Source organism: Chrysochloris asiatica, unplaced genomic scaffold, assembly GCF_000296735.1.
Source record: "Chrysochloris asiatica unplaced genomic scaffold, ChrAsi1.0 scaffold00050, whole genome shotgun sequence".
NCBI lineage: Eukaryota > Metazoa > Chordata > Mammalia > Afrosoricida > Chrysochloridae > Chrysochloris > Chrysochloris asiatica.
Genome location: NW_006408568.1, coordinates 7,422,693 through 7,440,935, shown reverse-complemented (window position 1 = coordinate 7,440,935; position 18,243 = coordinate 7,422,693). Strand labels below are relative to the sequence as shown.

At 37.3% G+C, this 18,243-nt stretch overlaps 1 protein-coding gene across 1 annotated transcript in view; it reads left to right on the top strand.

Moving 5' to 3' along the window:
• The window catches only part of KDM5A (lysine (K)-specific demethylase 5A), a 160,131-nt gene that overhangs the window by 21,095 nt on the left and 120,793 nt on the right, over positions 1-18,243 (top strand). Inside the window, exons 4-5 of the mRNA XM_006862704.1 lie at positions 2,275-2,445; positions 8,617-8,751. Coding sequence (XP_006862766.1) covers positions 2,275-2,445; positions 8,617-8,751 — 306 coding nt within the window. The remainder of the gene's footprint in view (positions 1-2,274; positions 2,446-8,616; positions 8,752-18,243) is intronic.

Genomic DNA, 18,243 nt, shown 5'->3' with positions numbered 1-18,243 from the left:
CTTGGTGATTGTCTTTTAGGGTCTATCCATCCTGGGGTTCGTTGGGCTTCATGAATGCTATCTTTTCACTTTTCATGATGTTAGGAAAATTTTCTTCCAGAAGCTCTTTAACTATCTCCTCTGTGGACTCGTGTGATTGTTCCTATTCTGGAATGCCAGTAATTCCTATGTTATTCTTTTTCATGTTATCCAACATGAATTTTAGGCCTTCTTCAGATTTTTTTATCCTTTTTTGTATTTGTTCTTCTATCTTAGTACTGTTAAGCGATTTATCTTCTAGCTCACTAGTTCTGGCTTCTGTCTCTTCACTTCTACTCCTTTGCCCTTTCAGTGTATTGTCCATTTCTGATATTCTATTATTGATTATTTGGATCTCTTTATGTAGGTTTTGAATTGTTTCCAATGCTGTATCTATCTTATTTGATTGTTCCTGTAGCACTTTCCTGACTTCATTATTTTTCTTAACTGCATTGCATAGTGTTTTGATACCTTTTATAATAATTTTTCTGAATTCCTTCTCCATTTCCAAAGCCTGCCCATCTTCCAGTATGGAGTGTAGGGCTACTTCCAGCTCATTTGCCTCATTCACTTTATCTTGTTTCTGGACATGTGCAGATATGGTCATCTGCTTCTGTTTTTTGGGCATATTCAGGGGTTGTCTGTGGCCTTAATACTTAGATGGGTATGTATTTTGTATGCTTTCTGATTGCCTCCAGGTAGATGTGATCAGGAAATGGTCTTCCCTTTTTACACTACTTCTTTTAAGATGCCGCTGTTGGTCATTTTGACATAATTTAGGATTTAATTTCGGCTTATTTCCTTTTTTGTCTGCATGTCGTACTCCACAATCCCCGTTCAGGTGTTTTTTTTCTAGTTGTAAACAGTTCAGGGCCGGCTGTGGCCATTTGAGTTTAATTGGAAACTGTCTCTTTAAATTTCTAGGAGATCTGTGCGCATGTTTAGTTGAATCCTCTGAGAGTGGGGCTGGGGTGTCTACTCGCTCAGGCACCCCTACTGTCTACTAGCTCAGCACCAGAATGGAGGTGCGCAGACAGCAAGGGACCAATGAACAGCTACCAAAAGAAAAGAATGTCCACACTTTTATCTTTGTGGTTCTGCCAGCCATCTGTGGTTGCTCCGATCCTTCCCCCGCTTGGTCTTACCCAAGATGGCGGCTCCTGGAGCAGCTGAGCTTCCTGGACTAGAAAGCAATGGATTTCTTGCTTTTGCCACAAATTTCCCAGCTGTAAGCCTTCCAACCTTCTAAATATTCCTTTATACGTGGTTCAGAGTTCTCGGACCATCCCCTGAGCCTGCTTGTTCAGGTATTCTGTGTTGTTGCTGGCAGAACTCTTTACTGCATTTCCACCCGATCCACCATCTTGTTTGTTCTGTTCCTGATTCCCTTTTGTTCACTCTGCTTCTGTTACAGACTTTCTTGTTATTTTTCACATGCTCTAGGCTTGCTTCTAATTTGGGGCCTTTGTCCAGCTGTTCCCTCTACATGTAGCAGTATTGATTGCCAAGTATAGCTGCTTGGTTAACTTCTTCTACATCCATCCTTTAAGTCTGCTCCAATCTCTCCTTTATAATGAGACTTTCCTGTGCTATTTGTTATTGTTGGATACACTTATATTCTATTTTGTGCCTGGCTTGATGTGATCTCTTCACTAAGTTGAATAATTTATGTCTGTATTTTATGTTATGTTCGGGGAAATCAAGTAATGCATCCTACATATAATATGATCTTTTTCCATCATCCTTCATAATTTTTAATATAAAGATTTTCCTTTTGAAAAATTATAACCTCTTATTCAAAACTGTTCTTAAATTCACTGTTGGCTTTAAATTTTGTTAAAATGTTATTTTGTGCACTTTGTAATTTCAGGGTTTCTGTACATTTTTAACTATATAACTTGAATTTGTTCTCATATTTATTTTGTCTGTTTTTTACTCTGTCAGACATAGCATGTTATATACATAGAGTGTATATGTGTGTTCAATATTCTCACAGAGAATATTTTACAAAGTACAGATTCATTAAATGTTTTTGAATTCTTGATTTCAAGGTAGGCCCAATGAAATTAATTAGATGATAGTGTTTAAGACCTCACATAATCATTACTATGTTTTTTAGTTTAAATGTTGACAATTTTTTATCCAATTATTTGTTGGAAGGAATTTGGAAACCTAAGGCCCGAATAAATTTAAATTAGCATACAATGTATATTTTATATATATAATAAATTATTTTATTTATTTATTTTTTTCCAGATTGTTGCCAGCAAAGGAGGTTTTGAAATGGTCACCAAAGAGAAGAAATGGTCCAAAGTGGGTAGTCGCTTGGGATATTTACCAGGAAAAGGAACTGGGTCTCTTTTGAAGTCACACTATGAAAGAATTCTCTACCCATATGAACTTTTCCAATCTGGTGTCAGCCTTATGGTGAGAAACATTGTTCTTGTTAGGAGTGGATAAATCCAGTTTTCCAGTTATAAACACGTAACGTAACACTTTAGCAGTTCCCTATGCAAAGCAAGGTAGAATTGATTTCTCTAAGCACCAAAATTTTGGGAGCAATGTATGTATCATTGCTGTGTTTCAGTGGCTTATAAGATAAGAATAATTTGAAGGAAGGGTATTTTGTTATTTATTTTAAATGCTTCTTCATGATTTAGATTTTTGAAAAAGTTCTTCATTATTTTTTTTTTTAAGACAGCTCTGTGAAGGAATGACTAATTTCCTGTAGAATTCACCTACTATAGATACATAGGTCAATAAACTTTAATAAATGTCTACAGTTAAGCAACAGTTGGAGTCCCTGTGTCGTGCAAATGGTTGTTAAGCTCTTGATTACTAGCCAGAAGATCCTGGCAGTTTGAAGCTACCCAGAGGCACCTTCGAAGACAGGCTTGGAGATGTGCGTCTGAAAGATCACAGTTTTGAAAACTCTCTGCACACATGGGGTCACCATACATTGGAATCAACTTAGTATTAACTAACAACAATGCAACTAATGCTACAGTAATCTGGTTTTAAAACACTTTCAGTCTCAGAAGTTCTCTTGTGCTCATTATCCAAGGGCAGCTGGAGAAGACAAAGTCAAATATAACAAAATGTGCAAAGACCTACATTTAGAAAACCAAAAGGGAAGAACAGGGTCAGCATTTCTCACACGGAAAGAACTGAGGAAATAATATTCAAGGATTCTGTGGGCAAAATGAAATCCTTGTGTGGCACTGCAGGTTAATGCACTTGACTGCAAAGTAGATTTGAACCGCTAGGTTGGTGGTTCAAGCTCACCAGCCACTATGGGTCAAAACTGACTCGACACAACTAAACAACAACATGGGCAAAATATTAAATGATGCAGAAAGCATCAAAAGAAGATGGAAGGAATAGAGTCTTTTTGGGTACCAAAAAGAAATGGTTGATGTTCAACCATTTGAAGAGGTAGTATATGACCAAGAGCCAATGATACTGAAGGAAGATGTCCAAGGAGGCATTGGTAAAGAAAAAAACTCCGGAATTGATGGGATACAGATTGAAATCTTTCAACAAACTATACAACACTAGAAGCACTCATCGATGCCATGAAATTTGGAAGACTGCTACCTGGCCAGCTGATTGGAAGAGCTGATTGGAAGCTGATATTTATGCCCATTCCAAAGAGAAGTGACCCAATGAAATGCAGAAATCATCAGATAACATCATTAATACTGCTGCTTCTGTTGTTGTTGTTAACTGCCGTCTAGTTGGTTTTAACCCATAGCAACCCTGTAGAAGGTTTCCAAGGAGTGACTTGTGAGCTTGAATTACCAACTTTGTAGTTCATAGTGACTTTGCAGTTTAGCACATTAACCCTCAGCACCACACCAGGACTCCAAATTTTGCTACAGATAATTAAAACACAGCTGCAGAAGTACATTGACAGAGAACTGCCAGAGGTTTAAGCTGGATTCAGACGAGGACGTGGAATGAGGGATATCATTGCTGATGTCTGACGGATCTTGGCTGAAAGCAGAGAATACTAGAAAGATGTTTACCTGTGGTTTATTGACTATAAAAGATTTTTGATTGTGTAGATCATGACAATTTATGGACAACATTGCAGAGAATGAGCATTCTGGAACACTTAATTGTGTTCATGAGGAACCCGTACATAGACCAAGAGACAGTTATTCAAACAGAACAAGGGAACGCTGAATGGTTTAAAATTAGGAAAGGTGTGTGCCAGGATTCCATTCTTTCACCAAATTTATTCAGTTTGTATGCTGAGAACATAATCCAAGAAACTGGATTATATGAAGGAAGAATGTAGCATCAGATTGGAGGAAAACTCATTACAACCTGCAATATGCAGATGATACAAACTTGCTTACTGAAAGTGAAGAGGACTCAAAATACTGAGGAAGATCAGAGACCACGGCCTTCGGTGTGGGTTGCACCTCAATGTAATCCTCACCACTCAACTAATAAATAACAACAAGATAAATGGAGTAAAGATAAAGGTGTCAAAGACTTCATTTTGCCCTGATCAACCATCAACACTCTTGGAAGCAACTGTCAAGCAATCAAGTGACATATTGCATTAGGCAAATATGCCATTTAAGAGCAAAGATAGCAGTTTGAGGACTGAGGTGTGCCTGACCCAAGCCATGGTATTTTCAATGACCTCATATTCATGTGAAAGTTGGACAGTGAATAAGGAAGACTGTAGAAGAATTTTGATGCATTTAAATTGTGGTATTAGAGGAGAATATTGAAAGTACCTTGGACTGCCAAAATAACAAACAGATTTGTGTTGGAAGAAGTACAGCCAGAGTGCTCCTTGGAAACTAGGATGGTGAGACTTTGTCTCTTATACTTTGGACATATTACCAGGAGCGAGCAGTGCCTAGAGAGAAGGTCATCATCCTTGGTAAAGTGGAGGGTCAGAGAAAGAGAGGAAGACCCCCCAACAAGATAGATTGGCACAGTGGCAGCATCAATGGGATCAAGTGTGGCAACGGTTGTGAGGTTGATGTAGGACCAGCTAGTGTTTTGTTCTGTTGTGCATTGGGTTGCTGTGAGTTGGTACTGACTTGATGGCACCTAACAACACCAACAACAATATTGTAGTTGATTCCTACCATTGCCTCCAAACCTAGGCTTTTCCTGATCTGCTTTTTGTCTCTATAGTTTTGCTTGCTTAGAGATTTCATATAATCAGGCAATATGATTTTGTGTTTGACTTCTTAGCATAATATTTTCAAGTAGGAACCAGTACTTCATTCTTTTTATAGTTCAAAAATATTCTATTGTACAAGTTCTTAGGTACTTTTAAGTTGATTCCAACTCATAGTGACTCTGTGTAAAGCACAACAAAACACTATCTGGTCCTACACCATTCTCAGGATTATTGCTAGATTCGAGGCCATTGTTGCAGTAACTATGTCAATCCATCTTCTTGTGGGGGCGGTTTCCTTTTTTTCCTTCTGACACTCCACTTTACCAAGCATAACACCCTCCAGGGACTCCTAATAGCATGTCCTAAGTACGTGAGACAAAGTTTTCGCCATCTCCACTTCTAAGGAATATCCTGGCTTTACTTGTATGTTGTTATGGCTTTTAGGTGCCATTGAGTTGGTTCCAACTCATGGTGATCCTTTATAGGGTTTCCGAGGAGCAGCTGGTGGATTTGAGCAGACTTGTGGTCTAGTGGCTATTGTCAGCTCCAAACTAGTACTCCACTCCAGTATATGTATAGCTGTACTCTATTTTGCTTATCCATTTACCAGTTGATGAATAAACATGTGGCTTGTTTCCAGTTTCTAGCTGTTAGGAATAAGGCTGCCATAAATATGCACATTTTTTTGTGGACATATACTTTGTTTGATTCTGTTGGATAGATACCTAAGAATGGAATTGTTTGGTTATGTTTAAGAAATGCCAGATTTATTTTTCAAAGTGATTGAACCATTTTACATTTCTGCTAGTATGGAGTCCTGGTATGGCACTGTGGGTTAATGCGCCAGACATCAAAACTGTTTGAATTGCAAGGTTGCCAGTTGAAGTTCACCAGCCGCTCCTCGGAAACCCTATATAGGGTCGCTATGGCTTGGAACCGACTCAATAGCACTTAACAGCAACAACAATTAGTATTATATGAGGCTTTCCGTTTCTCAGTATCCTTGTCAACAACTGGTTTGTCAGTTTTCTTTTGTTTAATTTAATTAAATTTCTTCTTCTTTTTTTAAAAAATTGCCTTTCCTGTCACCTACGTTAACATGCGTACCCTCTGGCCAGTAGTAGCCATCACAAAGTGTTTCTTTGAGCATGGAAACCTTTTCTTGACTTTTTACAACTGTGATCTCAGACTGTTTGTCCTTTTGTGATCTAATTTCACTCAGTCTAGGTTCATTTACATGTCAGTCTTTTTTATTATAACCATCCTTTTAGGTCTCTAGTGGTTTTGCATCATGATTAATTTGAATATTTCTAATGACTAGTAATATTGTGGAGTATCTGGGTGGTGCAGAGAGTTAACGCTCTTGAATTTCAACTGAAAGGTTGAGCACAGCTAGAGATGCCTTAGAAGAAAGACCTGGTGATCTTCTGAAGAATCAGCCACTGAAACCTTAGGAAACACAGCTCCACTCTGATACAAATGGGGTTGGCATCAACTCAGCAGCAACTGGTTTGGGTGTGTTTGGGTTAATGTTTTGCATCTTCTCATAAGCATAATAGCACTTCTTTGAAGTGTCCATTTAAATCTTAAAAAAAAAAATTTGTGGGGGTTGCTTGTCTTCTTATACTTAAACTGTAGGAATTCTTTTTATATTTTTGGTACAGGTTCTTTATCAAATACATGATTTCTGAATATTTTCTCCTAATCTGATTTGACTTTCCATATGAATGTCTGTTTGAATAGCAAGAATTTAAGTTTTGATGTGGTTTAAATTATTGGTCTCTCCCCTCGCCCATTTAATATGTTTTTGGTATCATATCTACGAAATCTTTTTGTAACTACACAAAACATTTTCTTCTTTGTTTTCATGTGAACTCTTGCAATTTTAGCTCTTATAGTTTGTGATCCATTTTAAAGAGCCTTGGTAGCATATTAGTTAAGTGATAGGCTGCTAACTGAAAGGTCTGTGGTTTGAACTCACCAGCTGCACCATGGGAGAAATATGTGACAGTCTGCTTCCATAAAAATTATAGCTTAGGAAACCTTATGGTGGCTCTACTCTCTACTGTAGTGTTGGTATGAGTCATAATCAGCTTGATGGCAGTGGGTTTTTGGATCTCTGTTGATGCATTGGCTAAGTGTTCAACTGATCACCAAAAAGTCTGCCATTCAAATCCACTAGTAGTTCTACTGAGAAAGATTTGGCAGTCTGCGTCAGTAAATACTACAACTATTCTTTAGAAACCCTATGAAACACTTCTACCTTGTCCTGTATAGTCACTTTGAGTTGGAATCAATTTGACTGCAACAAGTTTGGTTGATTTAATGATCCTTTTTAATTAACTTTATGTATATTGTTATTGTTGTTAAGTGTCATTGAGTCGATTCTGACTCATAGCGACCTTGTATCAGGTTTCTGAAGCTATAAATATTTGTGAGAGCAGAAACCCTCATCTTTCTCCCATGGAGCGGCTAGTGGGCTTGAACTGCTAGCCTTGTAGTTTGCAGTTTTGTGCTTAGATCCTACAGAGCCACCAGGCTTCCCAATTTTCATGTATTGTTATGTGATGTGGAGTCTGTTCCAACTCATAGCAACCCGATACTGGGTTTCCAAGGCTGCAGGTCTTTATGGGAGCAGAAAACCTCATCTTTCACCTGTGGAACAGCTGGTAGTTTCAAACTGCTGACCCTGAGATTAGCAGCCCAATTCATAACCACTATGCTACCAGAGCTCCTTAACTTTTATGTGTGGTGGTGGTGGCTGTGTGCCGTGGAGTCAGTTCCAACTCATAGCGACCCTGTATAGGGTTTCTGAGGCTGTAAGTATTTACGGGAGCAGAAAGCCTCATCTTTCTCCCGCGGAGCAGCTGGTAGTTTCGAACTGCTGACCTTGTGGTTTGCAGCCCGATTCGTAACCACCATGAGGTAAATGTATAAATTTATTTCAGGGGAGGAAGGCACAGTCATACCCAGTTGTATCAGCATGTTTAGTTGAAAAGAGTATTCTTTTCCCATTGATTTACCTTGGTTGTTGACTATAAATTGTGTGGGTTTGTATCTGGATTCTGTATTGTTCCATTGATCTGTATATTTAACTGAATACCAATACTGTACTTGATTACTGTATCTTTACAGTAAACTTTGATGCTCAGTAGTGTAAATTGTCCAACTTTGTTTTTCTTTTTCAAAATTGCTGTGGTTATTTTCAAGCAATTTGCAATTCCATATATGTTTTAGGATCATCTTCTCAGTTTCAAAAATAACAGAATAAAGCCTGCTAGGATTTTGATACTGATGGCCTTAATTCTATAGATCCACTTGGGGAAAAGTACTATCTGGTTTCATGCATTTTTAGGGATTTATTAGAAATTTATTGTTTCCCCATAGATTCTGAAACCTGATTTCTTATTGTGAATCTGGTCTCTTTCTGTGCTCTGCTCTTTTAGGGTGTACAAATGCCCAATTTAGATCTTAAGGAAAAAGTGGAGCCTGAGGTTCTTGCCACTGATAACCAAGCTCCCCCAGAGCCGGGCACAAGAATGAACATTCTACCGAAGAGAACAAGACGTGTCAAGTCTCAGGTATCAATCTCATTGGGCCATTTGTAGCAGGACTCTAAAGTTATTGAATACGAAGAACAGAAATATGTGAGAAGCCTGTTATGACAGGTCACTCACTTATTATTTAAGACTTGAGACAACTTTTGCTTGTGAGGTGAGTACCTGTTATGACAGGTCACTCACATATTATTTAAGACTTGAGACAACTTTTGCTTGTGAGGTGAATAGGGAAAAAATTGTGAAATTCAGTCTAAATTGACTTTGTTGAAAGCTCTTTGGTAATTTTGAGCTGTTTTTGAAAGGAATGACAAATCAGAGGGTAACTCAATACTGTAGAGGCAGTTTCATAGATATGCTTATGTGTTTTGAGTACTTTTTTTTCATAGTTAGCACAGGTGAGAGAAGGAAAGAGTAGTTTTATTTTCTATCCATCATTCCTCTATCATTTTCTTAGTGTCTGAACCTGTCCATATAGTTTTACAGTCCATTTTTCTAATGCATGAGAAAGAAAGCTTTAATTTCTTTTTTGTCTGCTTTTCTTTTTTCTGAATCTTTTATTCTCCCATCCCATGGCTATAATTTTTTTTTTTTAATGTTTTATTGTGAATTATGTGGTAGTTTACATAGGTGAACATTAGCTTTACATTCATCCTATTGTATATCGTTTCATTGCCATGGTTACAATCCCCTCCATGCATCATCAGACAACCAAAGGGTATACCCTACAAGCTTGCCCCCTGGTTGTCAGCACACAGCCCCTCTTCCTCTCTGGATCTAGAGTCCCCAGCTGCTTCACGTCATTGTCTCTGCCTCCATCTCTGGTGTCACTGTTTCTCTGGGTAGGGTCTTGCACTCTGCTCTTCTCCCTTGGTGGTCCCAGGGACCTCCGCTCCTAGACTGCGTATCAATCACTCCCCTCCTTTTGCTACAAAACGTCTACTTATACATTTCCAACCCTGACAGTCAGTCCTGATAGCAATTATTCACTGTTGTACCACATGAATGCTATCCCCATCTCCTTTCATCAGCCCTGCCCAGACAGATTGGATACTACTCAGTGGAGATTCTACCTTCCTCCGTGCCCTCTGGATCTAGCCTCCCTCTTTAAAGCTTGTAAGCCAGTCACTTCTTGCCTTTGTAGCCCCCATTTTGGGTAGCTAATGTCCAAGTTGCCCATTCCTTTGTATCCTGTGTACCAAGCGGGTGGGAATGATCCTTGCTGTAAAGATTTGTTCTTTCTTTTGAGCTACTCCATCCATAGGTGTAGGTCAGATTCATCAAATTGAAGCCAGATCAAATGGGTATTATCTGCAAATGTGGATGTTCCTGTACATATGCCCTCTCTTCTTATTTCTGATTTTTTAAAAAATTATGAAATACATATTTATTGAGGCTCCTCAGAAAAGTGAATGAACCAACAATCATTTTCTATCCTAGTACTGACATTTTGACTTTTTCCACTCTTGATTTTCTCACTCCTTGACTTCTATGGTACCACAGTTAACCTGACTTTCTTTATCTCTCTCTGGGCCTGCCCTTAAGGTTTTCCTTTTCACCTTTTCCTCCTGGTTTTTGGTCCTTAAATGGGAGTATTCCTTAATCCTCTGTCTAGGTCTTTATTTCTCATATTATATACTCAAATGTATGGTATCTTTCTATATAGATTTATGTCCTAAGCTCTAAATTCAAAGATTCAAATATTACCCCCACCATATCCTGTTCTGTACCCCAATAATATAACATGTCCAGTTACTGAATTCATTATTCTTACCCCAAAACTTGTCCTGCCCGCATGTTCCCATTTCCGGGGGTCATACTTCACCCAGGTCCCCAACTCTTCATTCTTCCTTCTTTAACTAGTCACCACCAGATTCAGTAATATGACTTCCACATATTGTTGACTTCTCTCATCTTCGTTGCTAGTTCAGGCACCAATAAAGCTCTTCCTCATTGCCGTTTTGAAATGGTAGAAATTTAAAAGCATAGGATTACTAAGGGTAGAGTAGACAGATGGAAACACTGTCTTCAGAAGTATACATACCTACATGGAGGCTATGTCAAGATGCAGTAGTGTCACATTTTCATATTTTTGTTTAATAAAAGTCTGTGATTTTGTAGCAGTACTTTTTTACTTACTCTCTTGTGTAGTGGCCAGCCATGTCTTCTGTTTCATCTTGGGTTTGTTTTGAATTTCTGATTCTTTTTAATTTTGTCTTAAGAGCTGTATTTTAAGGTTTTGGGTGGAGACAGGTCTGTAGTCTGGGACAGGGAGGACCCTGAAAGGTTCATTTAAATCAACAAATGGGTGGACAGGAATAGCAATTTAATTGGATCTTGATAATTGATTTTTAACACATCTAAAGAAATGGTATGTTAACTGAAAGTAGTAGTCAGAGAAGCTAAATCAGTGTATTGTCTAAACTGAGGGACACTGATCTTGGGATGTTAGGAGTTGTATCATTTGGGGAACAAGCTTTGTGGTACTTTAGTTTCCTTTTCCAGAGCTCAGGGGAATATCTTTTCCTCATGCCATTTCCTTATGCCAATGTGATTTTATTATGTACATCTTTCTTTTTCACTTATTCTGAATTTGTGGTTACTCAATAACCTCCTGATTAACAATTTGACTTTTCACGTTCTTTGATATCAAAAAGCTAGGTGTCCTGGATAAAGACTGTGCATTTAATGGCAATTCATTGGCATATGAGAACCCTAGTACATATTAGTGTGAGTTCTTAAAGTAATTGTCCCTATAGTAAGATTGGTTGGTATTTGATAGAAACTAGAATCATTTCAGGATTTGTAATTAAGAATTTTTTTGACTCCTATTTTATTTTCATTTTTTTGATTACTGTATTGCCAGTCAGCCTCTTATTATTTCTTATCATTTATTTTAGAGAGAAAGTATATATTAAAAAGAAGACTAAAAATACCTTTTAACACAGCACAGTCGTTCCTTGGTATCCACAGGAGATTGGTTCCAGGAACCCAGTGAATATCAAATTCATGAATGCTCAAGTTTCTTTTATAAAATGGTGTACTATTTACATACAACGTACATACATCTTCCTGTATTCTTTAAGTCATATCTAGGTTACATATATACTACTTAACACAGCAAATGATATGTAAATAACACTTTATGCTCTCTCTTAGCCTTTGAAGGATTGCTTTGACTTTTTTATTGCTGTTTTAAAAAAATGTTTTCAATCCACAGTTGGTTGAATCTGTGGATAATACTGAGGGCTGACTGTACTCTGTACACGTTCAGTAGAATGTATTCTAAGAAACAAAAAAGGTACAAAGGAATCTTGAATCTTATTTTGTAGGTTTGTTGTTGACACTGCTATTAGTATAATAATTCTAAAACTATTTTGTGTGTTTTGTAGAATGGAGCAAATGAGTAAATATGTTGCTGGGAACCAGGATTCTCACTGGGAGAGGGCAGATTAAAATAAGTTGTTAGGAGGTGAGAGAACCTTGTGGTTAGACTGTTGTTGTTGTTGTTAAGTGCCGTCGAGTCGGTTCTGACCCATAGCGACCCTGTACAGGGTTTCCGAGGGTGTAAATCTTTACGGGAGTAGAAAGCCTCATCTTTCTCCCGCGGAGCGGCTGGTAGTTTCGAACCGCTGACCTTAAGGTTCGCAGCCCGATTCGTAACCACTACGCTACCAGAGCTGTGTTAGACTAGAACAGAATTATCAGTGTGAACTGGAAGATAGTAAATTATACATTAACAAAACAAAACTAGCCTGACCTCTAAAAAGTCTAAAAGTAATGATATTCTCAGTCGAAGCAAGCACACTTTGTTTCAGTGTAGTGTTTTCCACTAAAATAAATCAGAGTTCCTTGGAGAAATGACTTACTCTAGGTCTAAGGCATGGCAAGAAGATTAACTTCATGCACCAGAAAGTAAGTACTCACAAACTAAAGAAGAAATGTTAAAAGGATTCATGAACCAATTTCTACTAGTCAAATTTGGAAAAATTTGACTATAAAAAAAATAAAGTTAGTAATGGATTATAGCATTTTGTTTAAAAAAAAATCATCTGTGGTAATACAAACAAGTGAGGTTAGTAATGGAGCCACAGGTGTGTGTATATATTTTCGTCAAAGTGTATTAAATTGGTATACTTAATGATAGATACATTTAAACACCTCCCCCTGTAAGAAACCCCTCTTCCCCCCAAAACAACAAAATCAAACCAGTTGCTGTTCAGTTGACCCTGACTCATGGCAACCCCATGTATTTCAGAGTAGAACTGTGCTCTATAGGGATTTTAATAGCTGTGATTTTTGGGAAGTAGATCGCTAAGGCTTTCTTCTGAGACACCTTTGGGTGGATTCACACTGCCAGCTTTTCAATTAGTAGCTGTGCCACTCAAAACTCCTATAAGTAAGATGATTTCAAAAAGTTTGTGGGAAAATGAAATAAAAAGATAATGGAATTTTTTCATGAACTTTTTGAAGCCCCTTTATACATTTTATTGTATGAAAAATGTATTTCAATAAGAATGAATGGGAAAAGCTCTTTTTTTTAAAATGTTTTATTGTGAATTATGTGATAGTTTACATGGGAGAACATTAGTTTTACATTCATCCTATCGTATATCGTTTCATTGCCATGGTTACAATCCCCTCCATGCATCATCAACCAACCAAAGGGTATACCCTGCAAGCCTGGCCCCTGGTCGTCAGCACACAGCCCCTCTCCCTCTCTGGGTGTAAAGTTCCCAGCTGCTCCATCTCTCCACGTCATTGTCTCTGCCTCCATCTCTGGCGTCATTGCTTCTCTGGGTAGGGTCCCGCTTTCTGCTCTTCTCCCTTGATGGTCCCATGGACCTCTGCTCGTAGACTGAAAAGTTAATCACTCCCCTCCTTGCTACAATGCATCTACCTTTACATTTCCAACCCTCACAATCAGTCCTGATAACAATTATTCACTGTTGTGTCACATGAGTGCTATCCCCATCTCCTTTCATCAGCCCCACCCAGACAGATTGGATACTACTCAGTGGAAATTCTACCTTCCTCCGTGCCCTCTGGATCTAGGCTCCCTCTTGAAAGCTTGTAAGCCAGTCACTTCTTGCCTTTGTAGCTCCCTTCCCCTGCCCCCCCCTCCCCATTTTGGGTAGCCAATGTCCGAGTTGCCCATCTCTGTCTACTCTGTGTATGGAGGGGGTGGGAATGATTCTTGCTGTAAAGATTTGTTTCCTCTTTTGAGCTACTACATCCATAGGTGTAGGTCAAATTCATCAAATTGTGTCAGATTACTCTTTTTTTTTTTTTAACTCTTCTTTCTTCTTCTAGTCGAGTTCCAATCATCCAGCCATTGAAGCTAGGTCAAGTGGGTATTATCTGCAAATGTGGGTGTTCTTGTGCAAATCCCCTCTCTTTTTATCAGCTGGATGCTTCACTTTCCACTCTAGTCCTCTGTGGCTATGCCACTGACTCTGGGTCCAGGAATTCCCAGGTCTTGCCACATTGCTGGCCAACCAGGTCTCCACCCAGGTTCACAGGAGTCTATTGAATGTGGTTGGACTTAGCTCACAGCTTCATTGCTGTTTTCCCCTCACTTCCCCTTATCAGTGACCAACGTGGTCACCAGTCAGATTGCATGCCTGCTTGTGTATTCCCCATAAGTCTTAGTTTTAGAAGGAGGTTTGCAAGCTATTGATTTTTACATGTCAGTTTTGTATCTTAGCTAACTTGTAGAATTCTCTTTTGCATGAAAGAGCAAAAGTTTTATCATTGATTCTCTTGTTTTCTAGATATAGTACGATCATTTCCAAGTAAAAAATAGTTTTGCTTCTTTTCTAGTTAGCTTTTTCTATTCTCGTCATAATTCCATTGGTTGATAAGCCAGCAATTTTAAATAGAAGTGGAGATAATGAACCTCCTTGTCTTGGTACTTTTTTTAAAAATGTTTCTCCATTAAGTAAGATGCAGGCTTTAGGAGGATTGAGGTTTATATATATTTTATTATACTAAATAGGAATCTAATTCCTATTTTATGTTTCATCAGGAGTGGGTGTTGAATTTTGTTAAAGGCCTTCTCTGCATCTGTGAATATAATCATGTATTTTTTTAGATCAATTAATGTGATAAATTATTTTAATAGATTTCCTGATAACAAATACATTTTCATTCCTGGAATAAGTCTCTTTATTTATTTTTTAATGTAATGTTACATTTTATTTTCTAATACTTAGAATTTTTTCTTCTAATTTATATATGATATTGAGGGCTATTTGTGTGTGTATGTGTGCATAAGGTCTCTTGGTGAGATTGTAAGAATCAGTGTTTTTTTTTTTAATAAAAATGATAGATAATTTTCTCTGATATACAACAATTTATATAGCTTTGAGATTATCTTTACTTTTGGTGGTGGTTTGGTAGAATTATTCTGTTCACCATCTGACCTAGTGCTTGTTTCTTTTAAGTAGAGTGACCTGTTTAAGCATTCTCTTTTTATTCAGATCATTTTATAAATTGTTGTTAAGTTTCAATGAGTTGGGTCCGACTCAGCAAACCTGTATAGGGTTTATGAGCGTGAATAGAGAAGTGTTGCTAATAGAGTTCTTATTCAGGCATGCATAGGTTTATTTCAAATAAAATGTGTTTAAACATGTCTCTGCCGTCAGTAGATGGCTGCAGACAAGTTCTCTCTTACTTGTTAGAGTGCCTTCAAAAAAAGGTCTAGCAAAACTGGCTTCCAAGGGGACCTGCTGAGCTAGTTACATTCAAGGCAGAGAGATCAGCTTAGAACATTATGGTAACTTTTTATTCCAAAGCAGTAATTTTGATAAGATTTTCTCTAAGGATACAGAGTGATCAGAGAAGTTTATTATGAAGTTTTAAGACAATTGAAATCTGCATTAGTGAGAAAAAGGCCTGGAAAGTTGTGCTGAGGCTTTATTTTTTCATCACAATTCACCTGTTCATTCTTTAGGAGTAGCCAGGACTGTACTAGGAGAATTTCATTGGGAACCTTTACCCCATCTACCGTACAACCCTGATCTTCCCCCTTCAATCTTCTTTTTGTTCCTCAAACTCAAAGAACATTGAAAAGGAATATGAGCTGAATCCCTTGAGGATGCCCAAACTGCTGTTCTGGCATGGTGTGAATTGAAGAGTGCAGAATTCTTTGGGGAAGGGTTAGAGTGTATAGACATAGATGAAGGATATGTTGAGAAACAGTAACTTTACATTTTGATATTTTTGTTTGCTAAAGGTTTCTATGATTTTGTAGCAGTCCTTTTTTGTGTTTTACCTTTTATTGTGAATTGAGTGAAAGTTTACAGATCATGCCATCAGTTCTACATTCAACAAACCATACACTTTACTACATGGTTGCAGTCCCTTCTATGTACCAATAGTTAACAGCATTTACCTTTGTTCTCTTTAGCTATTGCATTTCTCCGTTTCTCCGGCCACCCTCATCTTTGCTCTGGTAACCTCCTTCTTCTTGTATATTGCTTGCTCTGTCACCCATGTTAACATGTGTCTACCCTCTAGCCCATGAATAACCCTCCCATCATAGATTGTTTCTTTTAGCAAGAAAACCATTTTAAAGCTTTTTACAACATTGGTCTTATATAATGTTGTCCTTTTGTGATTGAGTAATTTCATGAAGCATAAAATATTCTCCAGGTTCAATCATGTTGTGAGATGTTTCACAGATTTATCATTATTCTTCAGTGTTTTGTTGTATTGCATTGTGTGAATGTACCAAAGTTTTTTTAAAACTATTCTTCTGTTGATGGGCATTTAGGTGGTCTTCATCTGTTTGATGTGTCTTTTGTAGAAAGCATATTGAAGGATCCTGTTTTCTTATTCATTCTGCTCTTTATGGCTCTTGACTGGTGCATTTAATCCATTTACATTTAATATAATTAGCAATAGGTATGAAATTGATTATTGTCATTTTTTTCTGTGTGCTTTCTTGTGGTGCTGCTGGATTCTTTTTCCACATAATTTTATATGCTAAGTATCTTTTGTGGACTTTCTTTTCATTTTTATTTCTGTTGTTTAATGCTTACTAAACCTTTTTGATTTTCTTCTTTTTTTAAAAAAATTAATATGCAGGTGTATTATTTTTCTTAGAGATTACCCTATGATTTACTAATTATTTTTCCTATAGCAGTACTTTTTGACTTACCATTGTATTCTCATAAGTTATCCATTTTAATTAGGCTTTCAGATTTATTTTCCTAGTTTATATGAAGTAGACAAGATTTAAAACAGCTTCCTGTTTCATTGATTATTTTCCATTTGTCACTCATTTCTTTACACATTTCTGCTGCTTTCTCTCCCTTGATTAGATTAGGCAGCAGTTTTTGTGTATTTTGTTGGTTTCTTTTACTCTTAAAGGACTAACATTTTTATTTTTCAGTAGTACTGTTTTTCTGTTTTCTGCTTTTATCTCTATTATTTTCTTTCTTGCCCTTTGCTTTTCAGTTTGTTTCTTTCCCTAATATATTGAGTTAGGAATTTAGTTCATATATTTTTCTTCTTTTCTTTTTATTGCTGTACCTAAGACTTATGTTTTCATGTGATCACTGCTTTAATTATTCTGGAGTTTCTGATATATACTCTTTGATTATTATTAATTTTTTAAACTGTGATAACATATGTCTGTAATGTTATTTTTTAGTGTTGTTGTTGTTAAGTGCCATCGAGTTGGTTCTGACCCATAGCGACCTTACATAGGGTTTCCGAGGAGTGACTGCGGAGCTTGAACCACAGACCTTGCCGTTCAAATGGCTTTGCAGTCTGGCGCATTAATCCAAAGCACCACACCAGGACTCCATTTTTTTATTAAAAAATAAAATTTGCCAGGTAGTAGTAAAGACCTTTTGACTTTGGATTTTGTGATTTTTAGTTACTGCTTTGTTATTTCTTTATTCCGTTAAGATTGGAGAGTGCTGTTTTCTTATTGCTACTTTCAGAACTTTTTATGGCCTGTTTTGAACAGGTTATTATAAGAATTACTTGATTAAAACAATTAGATAGGACATATACGATATACGTAGTATATGTTTTTATTATTGTATACAACTGACTCGATGGTATTTAACAACAACACTTTAATAGTGTTAAAGAATGTATGGTGTTATGTCTATTGTTGGATTTACTGTGGAGATTGGTTAGTAAAACCAAATCAGTCTGCTAAAACTTAGAAATAAATTTTGAAAACCCTTTTGGCTAGTTTTAATCTTATGTGATCTTTAAAGTCTAGATGGCATATGCCAACTGTTAATGTAGTCGTAGACTTTTAAAAAAATGTTTTATTGTGAATTATGTGATAGTTTACATGGAAGAACATTAGTTTTACATTCATCCTATCGTATATTGTTTCATTGCCATGGTTACAATCCCCTCCATGTATCCTCAACCAACCAAAGGGTATATACCCTGCAAACCTGCCCCCTGGTCATCAGCACATAGCCCCTCTCCCTCTCTGGGTCTGAAGTCCCCAGCCACTCCATCTCTCCACATCATTGTCTCTGC